This window comes from Anguilla rostrata, chromosome 11 (assembly GCF_018555375.3).
Source record: "Anguilla rostrata isolate EN2019 chromosome 11, ASM1855537v3, whole genome shotgun sequence".
NCBI lineage: Eukaryota > Metazoa > Chordata > Actinopteri > Anguilliformes > Anguillidae > Anguilla > Anguilla rostrata.
The window spans coordinates 13,675,697-13,697,513 of record NC_057943.1 but is presented as its reverse complement, the minus strand read 5'-3'; the positions used below and the strand labels follow the sequence as shown (position 1 = coordinate 13,697,513).

Genomic DNA, 21,817 nt, shown 5'->3' with positions numbered 1-21,817 from the left:
AAATAATCCCTCCAAACTTGTACAGCGTTATCAAGAAAAATTTGCTTTTTAAAATTCTGGGATTGTAATCGTGATTGGAACGAAAACGAGCACACACAGTGATACCCCAGGGCAGTGTTTGAGAACAACAGGCCTACACCAGGTGACACAGTTGGCACGTTAACTTCGTTGTGTAAGTTGCGCGTTCATGTGGGGGCATGTTCTTGAATTTAGATGTTGAAACAAGAATAGCAGGATTACCTTTCTTCCATAGCGAATTTTGCAATGTCCCCATTTCCTGTTTATAGTACAGCTGCATTTTGTAATTCAAATCAAGCAAGGGCTAGCCGGCGGGCCTGTTCGTCTCGTCTTCGCACTTGCCTTTCACATAACAGAGAAATCCAGAGATTATCTACTGACTGAGTTCTGGCTTTACAGCTGAGGCAGATCAAGTATAAGTACAGGTAACACCAAACCGCTGTGGCTTCAAAGGTGTGCTAGGGTATGGGGGAAGGGCATGGCAGGCTCAATGGGTGATAGAAACTGAATTAATCAGAGAAAGTGATGCAGGGGGAAAAGATGGCTGCTGAAGGCGTTGAAACAGTTACCTGCAAAGAGGCATGTGATGCTGTTCTAGGTATGACACATTTGATTGATTAATCCTTGTAATACTGTAGGTTAATCTATCCACCAGCAGCCTCACCCAGGACTGCATTCAGTATGCTGTTTGAAGTTTCTTCTGCAAGTGTGTGCCCGTCCATGTGCCTGGCAGAACAGAAGCACATAACGGCCTGGCAGCGATTGCATCAGCCTGGCTCTGAGACAGAGCTCTGTGGGATAGGCATGCTTGCATTTAGGGAGAGGGAGAGAGACAATGAAGAAGGGAGAGTCGAGAAATGAGGAAACAACCTCTGTGTGCTTACAGTATGAACATATACTGCATCTGTTCTGTCAAGATTTTAATGGTGGTGTCAGTTATGGAAATGGGGAAGTCCTGTAGTCCTCATTCCCTAAAGCAAAACAAACAAAAAAAGGTTAGAAAATGGGTCATTTTAAAATCAATACCTCCATTATCACTGAGTTCAGTCTCTTTGATTTCAGTTGAGGTACAGGACTATTAAAAGCCTTTAGACCACAGCTAAACTGCAGGATGTCATCAGCAAACAGAAATGGGATGGGAATTTCATTGGACACAGTCTTGTGTACTGCGACAGCATGGCTTTAAGTCCAATCTAGTTATCCTTCAGCCGTTTTTCCCGCGAAAGTCCACTGCAAATTGCCTCTGGATGGAGACCATATTCTACTCTGACCATGTCAGCAGAACAGGCTCTTGTTTGTTGTTGTATTCAATGAACTGTATTGCATCTCTCTTTTCAGTCATTTAGACTAGTTGCCATGGAAATGGCTCTGAGAGCTAGGTTATAGTGTGTGCTGTCCCATTTTGCAGTATTTGTGTGCTCCCTAATATCCCTAAAGGGGGAGAATCATAAATCATGAGGGATATAATGAAATGAAAGAGGTTTGTGGGGGAGGGGGGTTTGCTCGCTGTCATAGCACATCTTTCCCTCCATTGTTTGACTACGGTTAATAGTGTTCTTCCTTTCTCATTTCAAGGTGCAGGCAATTTCACATGTGTAACCGTATCGATATTTCCGGAAATATCAGCTCATCCTGCCAGGTTTGTTGACCTACTGTGGTTATTGCCTTTTCAAACACTACTTCTCCTTTTTTTTAATAGAATTCTCTGAAGAAGAGGGGAGCCCGGCAGTCCAGCAAACCAGACAAGAAGCTCTCTGCTCAGGTAATGTACACCCTGGAAGGTTTATTATCAGGCTAAAGAACAATGGTGTGGCGAGTCCCAGTGAATCAATGAAAGAATTGCTCAGGAACTTCTGGGCACCTCAGCTGTTTCCTGCGAGACTCTGATATTGATTCAACTTTAACATAGACGTTTTAGCATCCAATTGATTTCTTTTCTCACTATAACATGACAGTGGCAAATTTGTGGTCTTAACCCTCTTGGCTTTGGGATGGGTGGTTCTTTGAATGAACCACTGCCAACAGACCATATTGGTTTCATGTTTCATTAGGATTTGTGATTCAGAGTTTTTTTTTAATTGCATCTACGGAATCACTGGTGTGATGAAAATAACCCAAGTAGAGTTTCCCAAGTGAACACTCTCCTGCTTGCTTGTATTGAGACACCCACTTCACAGATCTTTGTTGAAAGTCCCCTGTGAAAGTCAGGAGAGCTTGTTCAAATGTTGCACCTGAAATAGTGTACTGTGATCCACTCCTCATGCCGCTCACAGCACTGCTGTCAAAAGCCATTTCTTTTCTAAGACTAGTCCCAGAACTTTGTGTACTTTACTGCTAAAGAGTTGGGTTCTCAGCAAACTTTACAGAAAAGGACACCCCCTGCATCTAAATAGTATTGAGCATTCATTTCACATGTTGTGAAAATGCCTTTCGATTCTGGATGACTGACATTGCAGCTTTAGTGATTTAAGTACAAAGATTACCGAAGGCTTCAATTAATATTTGTGAGTTCCTTTCTTAGACGGGAACTTTTAATGTTAAGCCAGGCATCCCGTTGCATATCTGGTCTCTGACTTCGTCTTTCCCCACTCTGCTGAGTGTCAGAGCCATTGAATTAGAATTAGTGTCATTGGTATAACTTGTATGTCTGTAGGATAGGGTCAGTAATGGCATGTTTTTCTTTCTCAGGAGGACAGTTCAGACCTAAAATGCCAGCTGCACTTTGCCAAGGAGGAGTCGGCCCTCATGTGCAAGAAACTGACCAAGATGGCCAAGGACAGCGAGAGCATGCGGGAGGAGCTGGCCAAGTACCGCTCCCTGTATGGCGAGGTGGACGCCTCCCTGTCCGTGGAGGAGGTGGCCGACTCCCCGCACACCCGCGAGGCGGAGGTCAAGGTCCACCTGAAGCTGGTGGAGGAGGAGGCCAACCTGCTGAGCCGGCGGATCGTGGAGCTGGAGGTGGAGAACCGGGGGCTCCGGGCCGAGATGGACGAGATGAAGTGCCAGGAGCTGCCCGGGGGGACGGGGCCCCTGGTGCTGGCCGGGGGCGGGGCCGTGGCCGAGAACATGACTGAGCTTCAGAGGCACCTGCAGTTTGTGGAGGAGGAGGCCGACCTGCTGCGGCGCTCCCTGCTGGAGATGGAGGAGCAGAACAAGCTGTTGATGAACGAGCTCAACCGCTACAAGTCGGAGCAGGACCCCGAGCTGGACTCGACCGCCCTCTCCGAGGACAGCTGCTCGGTGCTGAGCGAGGCCTCCCAGGAGGAGCTGCTCAACGCGCGGCTGCAGATCGGTGATCTCAGCGGCAAGGTGAAGAAGCTCCAGTACGAGAACCGCGTCCTGCTGTCCAACCTGCAGCGCTGCGACCTCGCCTCCTACCACCACTCCCGCCTCGCCATGGAGACGGACGCCGAGGCCGGCGACTCCGCCGAGTGTGTGCCGAGCCAGATCCGCCGCGAGGGGCCCGTGGGGGGTGAGAACGACCTCCTGGATGAGCAGGAGAAAAAGCCTGCAGGCAGTGAGGTTAAAGGCAGCCACGCCCACCCGGAGAGCGCTGCCCAGTGCCGGAAGCTGAAGGACTACGAGGCCCTCCTGGCCTTGCGGGATCAAGCGCGGCTCATCAACACCGCCATCCAGCTGATCACGGCTCCCGACTCCAACTGCCTCTCGTCCTCCCCCTACCGCAAGGTCTCTCCGGCCTCCTCATCCCCCAACGAGGCTGCCGAGCAAAGCTGCCCAGACAAGGGCCCGGACCCGCCCACCGACCTACCCCTGGTGGAGGCCCTGAACAGCCGGCTGAGTGCCCTGCAGACACAGCTTCTCTCCTTCGTGGAGAGGGTGGAGAGCCTGGGAGGCTCTGGGAGGGAGCAGGTGGAGGGGGCCTCACCCTTGCCTCTGCTCTCTGAATCTGGGAGTTTTGTGGGCCCCGGATCCTCAGAGCCACAGCCTGGTACTCTCGACGAGCAGGACAAAGAATCTCCAGCTGACCAGAAGGTACGAGCACCGTTAGCTTCTGCATTTGCTATTTTCTTTTTCTTTTGTTTTAGATTTATATAATTCCCTTTGCAGCTATTTATTTTTGCTCCTTGGCTTTATATATCATTCTAAGGCTGACTAATATCCCCCTTTCCAAAAAGAACACTTTACCAAAGAAAGAAAGCAGGTAGTCTGCATGCTAATTAAACACGATGGAAGTCGAGTCTCTAATGGAGTGTTCATTTTAACTGTGTAAAATTAAAGCATTATGTATTGTTACAGGCAGAACCGTAAAACTGCTTAACAGAAACTCAACAGGGTTATTTATCAATTAGTCCAAATTAGCATATTGATAAAATTATAATACGATTACACAATGTTTTTGTGGCCAGTTTAATGCAGCCTATTAAAATACACTTGTGTATCAGGACATGTGTAAGCAGTTACGCTGTGCACTCCATCAATTGTATCTGTAGTACAGCAATGAAGCAATGGCTACGTAAACACAGTTTTGAAGAGGGACTACCCAGGTTACCCAGGACAGAATAGGGCTTTCCAAATTTGGTCCTGGAAACCCTTTCCACCACCCAGCCCTTGTGGATGCTTATTCTCATTCTGTAATTAAAAACACACATCAAAAGCCCTCCGAGATTTTGTATTTGAAAAGATTTTTACAGAGCATAGAATTCTGATAATTGAAATCATAATGCCTTTTCAAACGGGATTGCCAGAGACCACAGCGCAGCAGAGATTAGTCCTTAGTTGTCTGAGAACTCATCCAAGTCAGTAGATATATGGTTTATATGGGGTCCTCATGGCACAGATATCTATTTGTGACTGGTAATGGGGCTTTATGGGTCAGGTCAATGAAAATGGTTGTTAGAGATCAGTTTACAGCCCATTCCACGTATTAAGGGACCCAGGACTGAGTTTTGGAAGCCCTTGGTAGATCAATGAAGTCTCAGTCCACATTAGCATTAGGGAAGTCTGCTGCGTGTATATCGTCCAGCTGCCCTCTGCCAACGTAGCGGCTTGTTAAAATGGCTGAAATTCATTCTCGCTGTAAAAGTATTAAAAGTAATGACAGAATGCATTTGCCAAGTGCCAAGCACATATAGCGGGTGTTCTCAGTACAGTGGCATGTTCTGTGGTCTGGATTGCATCCTGGCCGTGCCAGTGCTTACTATAGTGGGGAATCTTAAGTCACATGCCTGGCTGTAGTCTCTCTCAGCGAGGCAGGGTTTCAGAAAGCAGGGCTTAATTTGAGGACATATGCTAGTGCACAGGTATCTATGCCGTGTGTCTTGTCCATTCAGAATGGTATATTTGATAAGGTTTTTGAAGAAATTTAGACCAGACTAGTGCTTGTGTATCTATGGTTAGAACAAGACTCCATTAGAATCCGGCTTCCCGGAGTGCCTGCCCCCGCCCCCGCTCACACCCCTCCCTCTCTCTCTCACTGCATGGGCACCATGACCGGTGATTTCTGCACATGTTTCTTCCCCTTCTTTTTCCTCTTTCTTCTTCTGTTCTCTTTGATTCTTCTCTTCCCCCTTTCCCCGTCTCCTCCTCTCCAGCCTTTGCTCTTGTTCCTCATTGTTGTTTTGGTTTTGTTTTCCACGCTGTCTCATGCCACTGTGACAAAGCTGTTTTTCCTTTACATACTTTTCTTTGTCTTGTGAGTTTTCAGTGCTTTTACAAAAACCATTTTTGTGTTTTTGTCTTCTTTTGTTTTCGAATCCGTCCCTCCCTTTTTTTTACTGTATCCTTTGTGCTCCCCACTTCTTCAATCCTCAAACTTCGACCCTTATAACACCCCTACAACCACTCCTCTCTTCCTCCTCTTCTCCTATATGCCCCCTTCTCTGTCTGTGTTTTCCTCTCTTTATCCTTTGTTTTGTTTTCATTAACTTGCCCATGCATGCATGCAGCAGCCCGAATTTAGGGACCAATCAGAGCAGCAGGGCAAAGGTCAGGAAGCGTACCTGGACAAGGCAGAGGCGGGCAGCAACGAGGACAGCAATAAAGCCCAAGAGACGCACGGACAGGACGGGAAGGACACAGACACGGCCGAGGTACGGTGTAGCCTACTTCATAGTACCCCCCCCCCCCCAAACAACCCACCCGCTGGGGATTAACTTCTCAAACAAATCTGAGATCTGAAACGTGCTCCTTCCTATCATTCCCATTTCAACCGCTGTGTTAAAATCACGCTCACATCACAGAAGTGGAAACATGATGACATCACCAGCTGGAATTAAGGAAGTGGCGTCTGTTTTGTTTATTCAGCGTTTCATTATTGAGTCTCTGTGGCAACGCAGGCTCTAATAGGAAGCCTGCAAAAGCAGTGAGGCTCAAGAAACACAATAGCACTGCCTCCTGCCACAGGATGTTCCTGTGTTGTTTTTTATAGGAAAAGATAAAGGAAAAACTTTCTGGAGCCATGAGTTTCAACACCACTTCAATTAATGTTCTTATCTTTGACTACTATGTCAATGTCATATAAGGTCGCCTACCTGTATTAATTCAACAGTATAGTAATGTACTGAAATATTTTGACTTTTTACATCTTTTTTGCTGAAACTGCAACATTTGGAAAGACTTGTGAAGCCATTGAAAGACATTCACATTACAGATACATTTTAATAAAGACAAAGCTTTTCAATTTCACATTACGTTGTCTGTTGGAGAGGTTAGGAGTTTATCTTGACAAAGGAAGACGGAGACTGGTAATTTTAAGCTTCAGTACATCTTATTCCTGAGTGGCACCATGAATCTACTCTGTGCTCCCCAAATCCAGACATGGCTGGAATCACACTGGACACTTGACAGATTACTGTGGGTGTATACTTTTTTTTACTTTGTTTCCGGTGTCCTCAGTCAGTTGGTGATCAGTGATGCTGCCCTGCAGTGGAAGAGAGGTGCTCAAGCTGGGTGGTTGCCAGGCAACAGTGTCACATGCTGACTGTGATGCATTAACCTTTGGGTCCTCATGCTCTCAGAACTCCCAGTCAGTAACTTCTGTTGTGTGCGAGCTACCACGAAGCAGATGTTTTGCAACTGTTTTCCAAATGGTTCCTGTATCATCATGAAGCAATGAAGATTGCTTTGTATAATGTCATAAGGAAATGGGGAATCCTTTTAAGAGCATTTTTGAAGCATTCCCTCCCGTAGATCCCATTTCCCTCTAGCACTTCCCACAAGAGAAATTCAATTCAAGAACCACTCAGAAAGGGAAGCACTGGTGGAGAAGGTGCTCGATACATAGTAATGCTGACCTTAAAAAGCTTGAGAATAAATCAATTCTTCACTACACTAGGTAGCATATTGTCAACTGAACCTGGCCATCAGTACTGGGCAGCTTATAAGAAGCTTATTCTCCAGCATGTATTTTCTCGCCATGATTCAATTGCAAGCTCTGTTTATTTTCCCATTGCTGCATAAACCCAAGTAGGAACAGGTTGGATGTTTTCTTCTTTTTGCACTCCTTTCTTCATGGAAATCTGAAGGAACATCAATGCAAGAACTGCTGAGCACAAGTCATAAAGCTTACCCTTAATATTATAGTGTTCTTCAAAATGGCATTAAAACTCCAGAACTGCTAGTGCCATTATGCTGCAGATTCTGAAGTTAAAGAGCGGTTCTAATTTGATTCCCTTCCCCTCACAAACTTTTACAGTTTTAAACCCTCAGAGTCCTTCATATGCAGATTATGCCTTTTCTAAACTCCACCTCCCCAATTTCTCGGGTGCCCAGTAGTTGGCTTACATTTTCACATTAAGGGGCTTCCACAAAGAAATGGGGAAAGAAAGAAAATGGAGATTTTTTGTTCTCCCTCAGTATAATTCAAGCCATGAGAGCCAGCTCTCAGCCTATTGGTGGTGCCCTGTGTGGGTGGAGCAAGAGATGCAGTGACAGTGGTGCATGCCTGTCAGTGAAAGGATGGGAATTATTTGAATGTAAGAACAGAGATGATAAGAAAAGGCTTATGAAGTGTGCCTGGCTCATGTGCGGTATGTTCAACCCTCTCCATCCCCTCTCTCCAGCAGCCTGAGGAGATCCTGGAACTGCAGGCCCTGCTGTCTGAGGCCAGGGAGAAGGCACAGGGGGCGCAGGAGCAGCTGTCCCAGGAGAGACAGGCCTACAGGGAGGACTGCCAGAGCTCTTCCCAAAAGCTGATGCAGGTAAAAGTGCCACACACTTACATAGCAGGGGCACAGCTTTGGTTTGGTTAAAGTGGACATTGAATAATAACATAAAGGCAAGGATGTTTTCTCTGGCATGACAAGTGCACACATAAGTAGCCAAAGCATATTCCAAAAAAATAACAATGAATGATGACTGTCTTGCGATAGCGTACTGCACTGCCAGCGATGTCACGCATTGCTATCGCTCACAAAGAATGGTAGCCTGTCTACCTGTGAGAGGCTGTCAAATTCAGAGCCCATTTTCTCTACTTTGAGGACATATAGGGCTCTTGCTTTCTCTTTCTCTCTCTCACTGTCTCTCTCCCTCTTTCTCTCTTCATCTGCTCCTCCCCCACCCACTGTCTCAGCTTCAGGAAGAGCACCAGAAGGCCCTGGTGAGGCGGGACTTCCAGCTGCAGAGCCTGAGTCTGCAGACACGGCTGCAGCAGAAGTTCTGGAGCCAGGAGAGGAACCTGATGGTGCAGGAGTCCCAGCAGCTGAAGCAGAGCCTGCTGCTGCTCAGCCTGAAGCTGCGCTGGTTCCTGAAGCAGTGGAGGCTGGGAAAGAAGCTGGATGGGGAGGGCAAGGACATCCTGGAGGTACAACTAGGAAAAAACACCAGGGCATTACAGGCCTACTCATGATGGTTCAGAAATGATTAGTCATTTAACACATATTTTTTTATTAGCAGGAACTAATCTAAACCAAATCCTGCTTTGCTACATGACTTTATTCTCAAGAATTATGTACAGGAAATAGCACGATAAGCTTGTAGTTCAGGAACTGGGCCAGTCAAGCATGACCTTTGTAATAATGTGCTGAGGAGAAAGAACAGCCCCGGTCTTGCTAGTACTCAAATGTCAGCGCGCAATGTTCAGCAGCACTTAATGCAGACATAAATGTCTCCCTCCATTTGCTCATCCAGCACAGGTGTGCTTTCATACTTTTCCAAAACCTCATTCCTCGTCAGCCATGGATTTAGTTTGTTGACTTAGAGTAAGATGCTCATGAATAAATTTGAAGAAATATCTAAATTTGTATTTTTATACATTTGCGAAAGCAGGTTATTTTAATAGACTTTAAAAGTCTAAAATGCAAATTATCTGGCTATTCTTCAGTGGCACATTCGTGTGTGGCAGTGTTGTTTTCTCACAGCATTTGTCTCTATGAGGGATTGTGGGAGCATACTGCAGATCACCTAGCTTCTGCCTCCTCACTCAAATTGCTGGTGTCCTCCTTTTCTGCATTTGACTGATGTCATGTGGGTGGTTTCTTGAAAGTTAATAATGTGCATGTGTCTATATACTTGTCCCATGTTCCTGCTAATTAAATATTTATGCTAATGAATTGTTAAGGTGGCCCTATATCACATGTCCTGAGGTACTTTTCTCAGTGCTCTATTAAAGTAGCTATCAGATTTTGGGAGGTTTTTTTATTTTTTTATTTTTCAAATATGGTTTTTGTTTATGCTCCTGCCATAAAATTGTTTATGCTCCCGCCATAGTTTAAAATGAATAAAAAATGCTGGATTGGGTTCTTAAAGGAGGCTTTATTCTGTGTAGAAATGCTGTGTTATATCACACAACGTTATGGCCATGCTGTTGATTAAATAGCAACCATTACATTATATGAACCCGAAAACAACAGTGAAACTGAATGGCCTTTCATACTGCCAGTCTCACAGAAAGCATGACAGGCAGTGATACTAACAGCTGAAGTGACTGAGTTATTGAGTCTTTGCACGATGGGGTCCCCCTCTACCCGCCAGGTGACCAGTGTGAAGGATCTCTACCTTCTGTTGGAAGAGGAGGGGCTTGCCACCCATCAAGGGGACAATAAGACATCCACTGCAGAAGAGCAGTCCCAGAGTCCCTTAGCCAAAGAACACTGCTTCCTGGAGAAGACCTACAAGCAGGTACACACAGTAGACCAATTAACAGCCATTACTCAAAGTGGAAAGGTTATTTAAAGGTGAAGTTTAATGGCTGTATTTCAAATGTAAGTGTCAGTTTTGCGTGAAAGCTGTGGTTTCTTTAAGCATTCAAACTCATTTACATTGTTAAAGGGATTCCTAGTAAGTACTCACATGCCATTTCTTCCTCTTTGAGCTTTGGCATAGTTGGTGGTTAAGTGATCACAACCAAAAGACATTTTCGAACTGAGCTTTAAGGGGTAAAGCACAGCTGAGATGTACAATGTTCAAAGCTTACTCAACCACCTCCCCCACAGTCTTACTAATATCCATCTGTTTTAGTGAAGCCTCTCCCCATGTCCCCAGTGTCAAATGGTCAGAGCCAACTGAAACATCTAAAACCTGTCCCTAGAGAATGGTTAAAGCCAACAGGAACCGCGCCCACTGTTTCCAATGTAGAATGATGAATGATGAAAGTTAACAGAAACCCCTCCCCGTGTCCGCCATAATCCTCCAGACTAGCGGTGTGAGCAGCACCCTGGCGGACCTGAAGGGGGCACTGCAGGACCTGAGCGCTGAGATGCGGGAGGAGCGCCAGGGCTCACAGGAGCTCACCCAGCAGTTCGCCCGTGCCAAGGCCTCCTGGGAAGTGGAGCGGACCGAACTCAAAAGTCACATCACACAGGTGAGCTTCTTCTCCCTTTATATGTTTGCAGTGTACATCGTTAAACCAGTAAACCATTTGCCATTTTTCATAGTGAAATGTCCCGCAGCTGACATTTATTCACTTCTTAACGAAAGCATGATTCTCCACCCTTAAATTGTTTATACAGTTTACATTTCCAATGCCGTCAAGGGACTAATTTTGGAAATTAGCTTTAGCTATAACGTGCATAAAATGCATTGGTCGCTGCCTTTGGAACTGCTAAAGTTCTTTGTACTTGTTCTTTTTAAATAATTAATAAAATAAAGGTGAGCTGTTTTGTCCTACAAGCTGTTCCATCACATATACAGACCATAACTCATATGTCTGTAGAGGTTTACATACATTCCACATTCCCTCAGTATTAGCGTATAACAGTAAAGTCATTACATTAGCATAACTCTTTTTTTGCAATGTTCATTTTACCCCCATACACTCCCCTGCCAGGTATGCATCTTTAACAGATATTTATGTTTTGTTTGTTGAGTTTAAAGACATGCACTGTAACACTACCAATAAAATATGTTCAGAGAGATGGTAGATAGCTCATTCCCTCCATTCCGCAAGGCAGTGCCCCTAATATAGCCCATTCACAATGTTCATTTAAGTTAAATGGCAATGCGACTTAATGCATATTGAATAATTTTAGAGTTAATCACTTGACATCCTTTAACATCGCGTAATGGTAGTTTTAAGTGTGGATACATCTACAACTTATTTCATTCTCTGCTTTTTGCTTGCCATTAAACCTCCTGTGGACTTCTCAGAAATGTGCCGACATTGAAGGATGGCTTTAATATCTGCTCCTCTAAGCCACCAAGTTAGGTTGCAGTAATGAGTTTAATCAGGGGTGGGGTGACACACTGAATGGAGCTGTTCTCTGTTCAAAGCTAGATAACAGGGCACGGGCAGTGGGGGCTGGGGGGGGGGGGGGCTGTGTTTTATTTGAGCTGTCAGATAGCTGTCTTAAAGGCCAGCGTTAAATGCCCGCCAGTGAACGGTGCCCCAGCAGGGCGCCGCCACAACATGGGAGAAATTTACAGCAGCAGACTGGGCTCTATGTCAAACCTCCCCCCCCCCCCTTCCTGGCACCCACCTCACAGTTTTGCTTTTTGTTTCTGAGGAGGGCTTTGTTGTGCCAAGAGAAATAAAGAGAGAGCGAGAGAGAGAGAAAGAGAAAGAGAGAGAGAGGGAGAGAGAGAAAATGAGGGTTATTATAGTTGCCATTTGATGCTGTTTAGATGTCACTGCTTTGTCACAATGTCATTTACCTTTTTATTGTAAACAAGTGTCAGGGAACCTGAGATTAATTTTGTTCCTGGCTGAAATGCACTAAGGCCATGACGGCATATTTAAAAGGGAGCTGAAATGTGTGCTACACTGAGGTTATGCACAGCTAAGTGAGATCAATTTGTCATTGTATAATTAATTGTGGCTTCTGTACCAAAAAGGGGATTTAAAATATAAATATGATATGCTGAGCTGTCTAGAATATGTGCATGCTTTTAGAATGACCTCTACTCTTGAATACAGGTTGATATCTTCCTGCTAAATATCACATCTCGATTCTTATCACAACATTTTGAAGCCAGAATTTCATATTTTCTACTTTCTGAGATTACATCTGTACTTTATTAAACCTACAAGTGGCATCTTGCCTGTTCAATGGCTTGTAGGTATATGTTGGTGTATAACCGAAGCACATGACAGACATGGAAGTAATATGTCTTGACTGTCAACAGCATCATCTACTTCAATATGGGCTACTGGAAATTGTGCCCCTTTTTTATAGCATTCTAAGTGACCACGTGCCATAAAATAAATACGAGTTAGAGTTATGAGTTTTATGCAGCTACGTGTGCCCATTTAATGACTATAAATTCTGATTAAGTCATTATCTCAAACTACAGAATGCTGTGGTTCTAGATTATTTGAATGCACCGTTGAAAATGCATGGCTTAATTGATGTGTTCGGCATTTAATTTTTCCACTGAGCTGTAGAGGACCAAAACCTGCTGTCATTCTTATACAGGACTGATGGGCCACTGCCAGGGAAATGCCTCTAATAAAGTGTTGAAGCCTGATAAATACTAATGACCTGACCAAGGGAGGGGTGGGTACTGAGGGGGGTGGCTCACGTTCCATGGTTGCTGTGTGTACTTCTTGTGCCACAGAAACCAAGGAATATTTGTCATCCAATGGCCTCCACTGTGCCAGATAACACATCGTTGGTTAGTTAGTTTGTTAGCATTTGAGAAAGCGTCTTTCATTTTGCCTTAGTCTAAAAAAATCCTTTCTAAATAGGAAATAAAATTTGATATGCCCATATAATGTTTAGCCAAAGTTGCAACTGTTACCCTCTGTATCAAAATAAACCTGGTTTCAGAGTTTCTCAGAACAGATAAGTGACTGAAAAGGCAGTGTTCACCATCTGTAAACAGGATCATGCAAAGCCCTACAAATACAAACATATCTACACTTCTTAATTCCTAGCCTCTCTACATAATATATGGACTGTGCATATGAGTCATCTGTCGTACTCATTAAATCTCCCAGACACTGGCACTGGGTATGATTTGCCTACTGTGTCATGGAAATGAGCAGACTTCCTGTCTAACTGAGGAAGACTCAAGTCTGCACGGCAGATGTATGCCTGCGACACAATCCCTCCTGCTGGCTGAATTCTACCTGTGACACAGCTATCCTGTATGTGGACCATAGACATGCTTTGGCTGGTCTAGAGAGGAAAGGGGGGAAAAGTGTAAAAAGAGCATTAAAACCACGCAGTCATAATGTTTCATTATCCGTGTATCTGTCTGTTTGCGGATGCACGAACGAGACTGTGGTTCCATACGTTATCTGCACACGCGTGTCCTTAAACCTGCTTTATGGCCGGTCACAGAATGCTTTTTCCTCCGCTCCTCACCCCAGCTGGAGTCCAAGGCTGGGAAAGCAGGCGCGGGCGTGGCCGGGGAGAAGGAGGCTCTGGACCTGAAAGCGGCGCTGAAGAGGGAGCGCGAGGAGCACCAGCACCTCCTGGCGGACTCCTACGCCGCCGTCATGGACCTGACCAAACAGCTGCAGATCGGCGAGCGCAACTGGAGCCGCGAGAGGCTGGAGCTGCTGGAGCGCTTCAACCAGGAGCGCGGGCAGTGGGAGCAGCGGCTGCTGGACGCCCAGAGCAAGGTGAGCTCGGCCAGGGTCAGGGGTCAGGGGTCAAGGGCTGAGACACTTCTCCATCTGCTCTCTTTCTCCTCCCTCTTGTGTCATTACTCTAAATACCGTCGGCTTTTCTCTGCTGTGTACACCTGTTCTGTTCTTGTTCCTCTATCACCATCGCTTCTTCACTTTTAAAATTCTTTGCCTTCTTACTGTGTAGGCCGGGGTTTCCCTATATGCCTCTAAATTATCTTAGTTTTGGGAAGGGAATGGAATTTCCAACTGCAAAGCAGGGGATATGTCATCAGGAAAGACCCTGTGGTGTCGTCATTCTGTAACATGTAGCTGGTGGTTTCGTCTCCCTTGCAGTCGTAGACTTTGTGACTTCCGGAGTGGGAAGTTAGTAGTGGCCGTCGCAGTGGTGACAGCTGTATTTAGGCTAATCTCTCAGTTGTTGCTGTGGGGGATTAGAGCCTGCAGGAAGTCTACGTATCTCTAGAGCATACCTCTGAATGAGAGCACACTGGGTTCTCTCTCGATTGAGGCCAGAAATGAGTCAGCTAGTATGTGTCAGCTCTGCAGGGTCAGAGAGGAAGAGGAATGCGTATGTTTCCTAAGCAAGGATGTTCCCTGCACATATGGCGAACATCTGCCAGCTCGAAAAAGCACTCTATAAATGAGCAAAATGCCTGCACTGGTTTTCTGAAATTCACGAAAGAGTCAATTTGTCAAGCACATGGTGTTCGAGGATCTCTGAAACATATTCCCACTGTTCCTCTTTCTTTCAGCTATCATACCATATATATGTCACAAGCTATGGAGGTCTTATCTGCCTTTCATATGACCCCATTGGAAAGGTCAGACAGGCCTTGCACTGAATTCAGACACTGCAGACTCCTTTTTTCCTGTTGCTTTATGTCACAATCAGCTGTAATCAGCGCTGTTTTCCTGTGCAGGTCCGTGGAAATGGCCTTGCCCAGTTTGGCTGGCCTGTATCTTTGCTTGGCTTTAGTTCAATCCCCTTCAGACTAACGCCTGTTCCTGAAAAACAGGAAAGTTTGGGTTGCATGGCAATCCTGCCTTTCTGGCCTTCAGGTCAGACCACTCTGCCCCCCCCCCCCCCCCCCCCCAAACAAACACAAAGACTTTCTGCAGTTTACTCCGCTCCAGAAAACCTCAAAACAAATGAAATAACGAGGCCAGGCACAAGAGACGCTTCTCAGAGCCAGAGGTCAACAAGATGGAAGAGATGGACGAGGCCGAGATTGAGTCTGAATGCGTCTTTAGTGCACTGTGAGCATCAGTTAAAGACAAGCATGTGTTTGCCTCGAAATGCACTGCAAACAAAGCTGGTGTTGTCCTGTTCATTACATGGAAGCAGCGGAATTTATGATTCATCTGGTGGGAAAATGAGTTCCCCAGTCAGAAACATTGTTTCTGTGTGCCGTCATGCAGGCCTGAAGGCTATGGCATCCAATGTAAACAGTTGTACTCAGAATTATTTGGTATGCAAATGAACCGTCTTGACTAACATTAAGATTCCTTACAGTCTCTGCATGAGAAATCACCTGAAAAAGAGAATCCCTCCAGCACCGATGCAAACAGAATAAACTTACAGGGGTGAGATACCAGTTTCTTGAAAAATGCTCCGAAAATCTATGCTCATTATGCATGTTTAAAATTGTAAATACATTTTGAAATATTTTTGTTTTCTTTGTAGGACCAAATCCATTCCTTCCGTGTCAGATTTTGAGAGTCTTCTGGACGCCTGCCCCTTGTTTCCGGGTCAGGAAGTCGATGGGACCAACGACAAGGCCGCCCGGGGCACGCTGCTGGCGCGCACGGATCTGGGCGAACTGAGCAAGAAGAACTGGAAGTACCTGACCAACGAGATGGCCTTGCTGGAGAAGGGCGACCCTTTCAAGACCTGGGACTGCCCCACCATGAGCAGCAGCTTCCCGGGCCTGGACCTCAGCCAGGCGTGTGCCCAGAGGAGCTACACGGCCCCCGACAAGACGGGCATCCGGATCTACTACAGCCCGCCCACCATGCGGCGCATGGAGCGGCGGCAGCAGGAGGCAGAGCCGGGGTATGGCGCGGGCGCCGGGGTCCCGGAGGACGCCGACTCCGGCACCTACGACAGGTGGCTGTGCAAGTTTTCGCAGCAGCACCGGGACCTGCTGGAGAACGGGTCGGCCGCCACCGCCTCGGCCGGCCTCCCCCCACCCTTCCACGGCCTGGAGATGTCGGGCAACCTGAGCGACGACATGAAGGAGATGACCAACTGCGTGCGGCAGGCCATCCGCTCCAGCTCCCTGGAGAGGAAGTGCAAAGACACGGCCAGCCAGACGGTGGGCGTGGCCAACGCCGGGACGCAGACGGCGCAGTACGTCAGCGTGGGGCTCCAGACGGAAGGGCCCCGAGGGGCCGGCCTGCACGCCAAGAGCTGGGCCCCCCGGGTCTCCTCGCTGGCGTCGGCCCGCACCCGGCAGATCTCCACCTCCCTGGAGAAGGTGCACAGCCGCATCGAGAGGCCCTGCTGCTCGCCCAAGTACGGCTCCCCCAAGCTGCAGCGCCGGGTGTCCGCCTCGTCCTCCAAGCTGGACGGCTCCAAGGACCGCAGCCTGTGGAACCTGCACCACCGCGGGCAGAACGGCTCGGCCTGGGCCCGCTCCACCACCACGCGGGACAGCCCGGTGCTCAGCGGCCTCAACGACGGCCTGTCCAGCCTCTTCAGCGTGGTGGAGCACTCCGGCAGCGTGGAGTCGCTCTGGAAGGCCGAGGCCGGCGTCAGCCCCTGTGGCGGCAAGGCCGCCGGCAAGCCCAGCGCCGAGCCCGGCGCACACAAGTACGGCATCGTCCAGGAGTTCTTGCGCAACGTGTGCGGCCGGGCGCCCACCCCCGTGCTGGGCGGGGCGGGGGAGAGGCCGCACAAGGACGTCGGCAGCACGGCGGACGAGGTCAAGCCGGAGTGCCCCGCCGTCGCCACTTTGGTCAACAGCGACAACGTCACCAAGATCGTCAACAAGAGGTTCATGAAGCAGAGCCTGAGGGAGGAGCCAGGCCTGCCCAACAAGGACCCGAACGCCAGAGACACAAACATGAGCACCAGTCCACTGGAGGTGAGTCTCCACCCATCGTTATCTTACTTGCTTCAACTGTTTAGTTCTTAAACAGCCTACCATGTAGGGTGTATTGTAAGATATACTTTATTGTTCCTTCACATAGATATTTGCTACAGCACACACAAGATATTGAAACAGTTAAATGTAAAAAGTTTTTTTTTTAAAACACACTATTCACAAAACTGTGTAGGAAAATGCGAGAGCAAGTTATCCATCTGTTATTCTGACATAATCACACCACGCGTTTAGAAATAGTAAGTGTTGTCTGTCGTGGGCAGGGTGAATAGATGCATTAATGGCCTCTGTCCCCCCAGGACGCGGCGTGTGACTGCGCGTCCCAGTCGCTGACCTCCTGCTTCGCGCGGCCCTCGCGCACCGCCACGCGCCACTCCCTGGGCCAGTGCCGGCTGCGCCCGCCGCAGGAGCCCTCCTCCACGCCGGAGAAGGAGAAGGAGGAACCCGTCCCCGAGTGACCTCCGCACACTGCCACACTCGCAGCCACGCAGACCCCCGGGGTGGGGAGGAGAGGCGCCGAGGGACCCCCTCCCGGAACTCTAACCCAACAGCACACTCAATGCCAAGGAAATACAGGACTCCCCGGGATTCCCCCGGGACCACCACTGGCTACCAGCAGAAAGCAACAAAGCCCCACTTTCATACAGAGCAGAAGAGGAACACTGCAGGGAACGCCTCTTTTTTACCGTAAACTTACTGCGTTTGCAGTATTCTAACGTTGTAAACACCTATTTGTTTCTATAGATTTGCACAGAAAAAAACTAGTCTCTCGTTATCCTGGATCTACAGTACTGTACAGGCTCTCATTGTGAAGACGTAAGCAAAACTAGAAGATTTTTTTTTATTTGGACGCTAGTCAGTCTCTGTACCATCCCGTGTTGGCCGCCTCTGTCTTCGTAAGGAGGGGGAGCTGCTCTTGATGAATGAATGATGGCAATTCAGAGGAGGGCAGCCCAGTTGTGACAGAAACTGTTCAGCCGCACGAATCAGAGACCTAATTCTGCTCCCATTCACATCCATTTAACTATCCTGGAGCTGGTTGTGCAGCAACATTTTAAAACGCTGAGCTGAACTAGGCCAGCTCAGATTTTCACCCTGCCTACACATGTAGGTTACGTTGAACCACTTGCTGATATTGAATTCTTGTCACAGGTCAAATGAAACTTCTGTTTTACGATTGAAAACTGCCTAAACAAACGTTCTTTAGTTCTTTTTTGATAAATGATTTTAGTTGGATCGAGGATGTTGTATTGATTAGGATGCAAAGATTGTATGTCTGAATCAGTTTTAGCAGGTGAAAGTCATTCACATGTTGAAACTGTTTTAAATCCCCATGAGTTTCAGTAGATAGCATACTGATCACATGACCTTGTGTAGGTCTAGGTGTGAGACTGCTCCACTTCTATTTGCTCTTGAAAAGATCCATCAACAGAAATGATTCCCTGCCAGGATCTGAAGGTCACTCTTTTATAAAAGCACCAACCAAATGACTTCATAGTAATAACAGTGATGTCCATTTTCTACTTTTCAGAGAGAACCTTTCCTTGGACTTTTTAATACTACCCGTTTATGCGTGTGCGCACGTGCGTGCATGAATGTCTGCGTACAGCCTTCTCCTAGCATTCCAGAATGCACTTGCAGTGTTCTCTGTAAAGGTCATTCATCCCACCCGCTGTTTTATAACCAGATCGTTGGCTGTGCCCTCTTTCCATGCCCCGTTCTCTCCTACGGGAACAGCATTCCATGGGGGAAAGAATTTTCATCTTCCTCACAAAACAATTCTGCCTGGAACTTCAGTGCAACTGAACACCACAGAACTAATACAGAAAATATTCATTAGTTGTAGCATAAAGTGAAAATAGATATCTAGGACCCACCTCCACCCCCCAACTCCCATTTTGGTAAAGGTCCATGTCTTGCTTTCTCATGCCTGTGAGATCAGGACAGCACACTTCAACCTCACGTAACTTGAAGGCCAAGGCTTTTCACCACAAGCAAAGAGGATAAAATACTTCAATACTTTATGTCATTAAGGACTTGTGGTATGACTACATTTATTGACTACTTTTAATTTCTTAATTTAAAAAAATGTCTGAAAAGCTAAAGTTTTCTGTTCTTTTGATAACAAGGGATTTATTTTTATTTAAATTATTGGTATTTTTTTAAAGACGTGTCTGTCTGTATCTTCAGTCTTGATGGTGCTGGACAAACAGTGTAAGTTTCACTATGTTATAAGTGCTTTTAAATGGCTCAGAAACAGCTTTTTAAAAAAATATGTCCGCTGTTTCAATGCTAGCACGCAAAAACACGGATTGTGGGTCTGGAGTACTTCTTTGCAGATGCCTTAAACAGGAGCATATTACCGATGTCACTGCAGCCTATGCTCCGTATGTAGGAAATTTCTGTAACTTACATGTACTTTCTCATGCTAAAGTGAGGTTATTGGTTATCAGGGTGTAATAAGTGAATTAGAGGTCAATGTCTAATTCAGTTACGACACCACAAAGGACAGACCTATGGGAAAGAAATGCCAGTGTGAATGGGATGAAGAGGATCCCCCTGCCCTACAGCTGCTGTCTCTCCCCATGGCTACCTCTCCGATCCTGCACCTTGACAAGTGTACGCAGCCTATTGACTGAAACAGGTTTCATTTCTTTAGAGGGTCATGTGAGTGCCTTTGTTAAAGTTTGTCTTATTGGTTGGAAGTTCCTAATACAACCACCCAGGCTGGTAGGCTCTGACCATACTCAAATAGAACAGGACCTAGCTGCGAACAGCACAGAATTGGACCGCAGGTAGCACGATCGGAACCCTTGGGCGTGACACTTACTGAATGTTCTCCCACATATTCCCTGGCTCGATAAAGTGCTGAAAACAAAAGTGATGTAACATGTAACATGTAACAGCTTGAAAAGTGGAAATGTTGACATTAATCTTCACATGGTTCTCCAGTCATCCTCTAGAAGCAGAAAATGAACAGGGAGCTGCACCTACAAAGAAAGTTATTTGAATATTATTATTATTATTATTATTATTATTATGCTGCTGCTGTTTTAACCAATTTCCACACTTCAGGTTTTCCTTTCATGTTTCATGTTTTGTTGACTAGGGGACTTACAAATAGAAACATCTACTGGGGCAGTTACCTGTTCTGTTTGTTAGGTATAGTGTTGCCCCGCCCATTTCAGGAAATGCAGCACTCCTATTCAATGCCACGGCCAAATCAGCGCAACTATACTCAGCTGTGCAGCCATCATCGCTCTCACTTCAGGAAATCTGTAAAAGTACGCACAAACCAAATTATTCAATTCAATTAATGGGCACAGTCAAAACAGCTCTCCAAAGGGCTGCCTCTGTGGATAAGCCAGGTCCGGTGCCCAGCAGAGTCTTGAGATAATGATGTCTCTGTCTCAGCATGTTACTCACAGCGGCCATTGGGTCAGATCAAGGTCAGGTTGCCATTCTCAGACTAGAAGGCAGTTGCAGTCAGTCTCACCTCTTGGATCTCAGATCACGATTACAGGTCCAGATCTCTGTATCTCATCTGCCAATAAGTTCTTTGGTCCGCTCATGCGTTTTGATCGTAGATTTCTGAGTCATAGATTACAGCCAATCTGATTTCTCCATCTCTCTCTCTATCTCCTGTGCCTCGCTGCATAACAGGCACTGAATGTGTCTCCTGATCTGGAAAGATCTCCCTAGCCCTCCCCACACAGGCCTGTCACTCCCCAGTGTGGTTTGTCCGACCAAAGGGGTCATGGGCTCCTCACTCATTCCCTCCCTCATGCCCTGTAATCACACCCTCCACTACATTCCCCTTGCTGAGCATCACAACATGCAGCAATATGTAAATGAACTGTTCTTAGTTTCAACTGTTAATATTTGCTAAATTATTATTATTGCAAAATTGCCTGTGCATTTGTTTTCTTTCTTTTTAATGGGTTAAAATGAGAGAGAAAGCAAAATAGAAAAAAATTTTTTCCATAATATTGTAACTTGAAAGAAAAAATGCATATTATTTATACTCTTTCTATCCTTGCATAGAAAAAAAGGATTTTCAAGCCTTGTTCATTGTTGAAGAGGTGACTGTTCCTTTCCCTAGTTAGACATGAACATTTCTGTAAATAGGAGAGTTTGAAAAGTTAATGAAAGGGAAAATGCAATAGAATTTTGTTTGGATTTTTGTGCTGGGAGACAGGTCTTTGTGACCATGAGATTTGTCAGCTCAAATTTCATTGCTTACTGTTTGTCCTTGTTAAAAAAAATAAATGTTTGTTGTAAGCAAAACAGGCCTTTTTGTGATCTTATTATATTTTATTCTATTAAAGTAGAAGGAAAACACACACTCATATTATCTCTTGTAAGAAAAGATCACTCAGAACCACAGCGGAGACTGGACTAATTCCTTTCCATTCATCAAGTCTTTTAAGCAAGAAAAGTTAACCCTCAAAAAAAAGGAAAAATTTCCCAAATATAGCTTTCGTTTCTATGTTAAACATTGGATATAAACATGATAATGCCTCAGAATTAACTGTATGTAATAATAGTGAAGGCAATCCATTTAATATTTTCAAATATTTAATATTTTCCATCCATGTACTGATATCTTCATACTTTCAAAGGTAAGCAGAACTTCAGAGACTTTGAGAATCTGTTAAAAAATATGTCATGAAGACAATATTTACTGTAAGTACTGCTATTTGTCATGGATTACAGAACCATA

General features: G+C 46.0%; 1 protein-coding gene across 3 annotated transcripts in view; it reads left to right on the top strand.

The window, feature by feature from the left end:
* The window catches only part of mtcl2 (microtubule crosslinking factor 2), a 42,631-nt gene extending 21,250 nt beyond the window's left edge, over positions 1 to 21,381 (top strand). Inside the window, exons 4-14 of one of the 3 annotated variants that reach the window (XM_064298054.1) lie at positions 1,718 to 1,780; positions 2,707 to 4,011; positions 5,928 to 6,068; positions 8,040 to 8,177; positions 8,549 to 8,779; positions 9,949 to 10,095; positions 10,610 to 10,777; positions 13,727 to 13,981; positions 15,504 to 15,574; positions 15,675 to 17,076; positions 17,394 to 21,381. In XM_064298054.1, coding sequence (XP_064154124.1) covers positions 1,718 to 1,780; positions 2,707 to 4,011; positions 5,928 to 6,068; positions 8,040 to 8,177; positions 8,549 to 8,779; positions 9,949 to 10,095; positions 10,610 to 10,777; positions 13,727 to 13,981; positions 15,504 to 15,574; positions 15,675 to 17,076; positions 17,394 to 17,552 — 4,080 coding nt within the window. In that variant the 3' untranslated portion in view covers positions 17,553 to 21,381. Of the gene's footprint in view, positions 1 to 1,717; positions 1,781 to 2,706; positions 4,012 to 5,924; positions 6,069 to 8,039; positions 8,178 to 8,548; positions 8,780 to 9,948; positions 10,096 to 10,609; positions 10,778 to 13,726; positions 13,982 to 15,503; positions 15,575 to 15,674; positions 17,077 to 17,393 lie in introns of all 3 variants that reach the window. The other 2 variants (XM_064298053.1, XM_064298052.1) reach the window with 2 other exon arrangements.
* Positions 21,382 to 21,817: the final 436 nt, after the last annotated feature.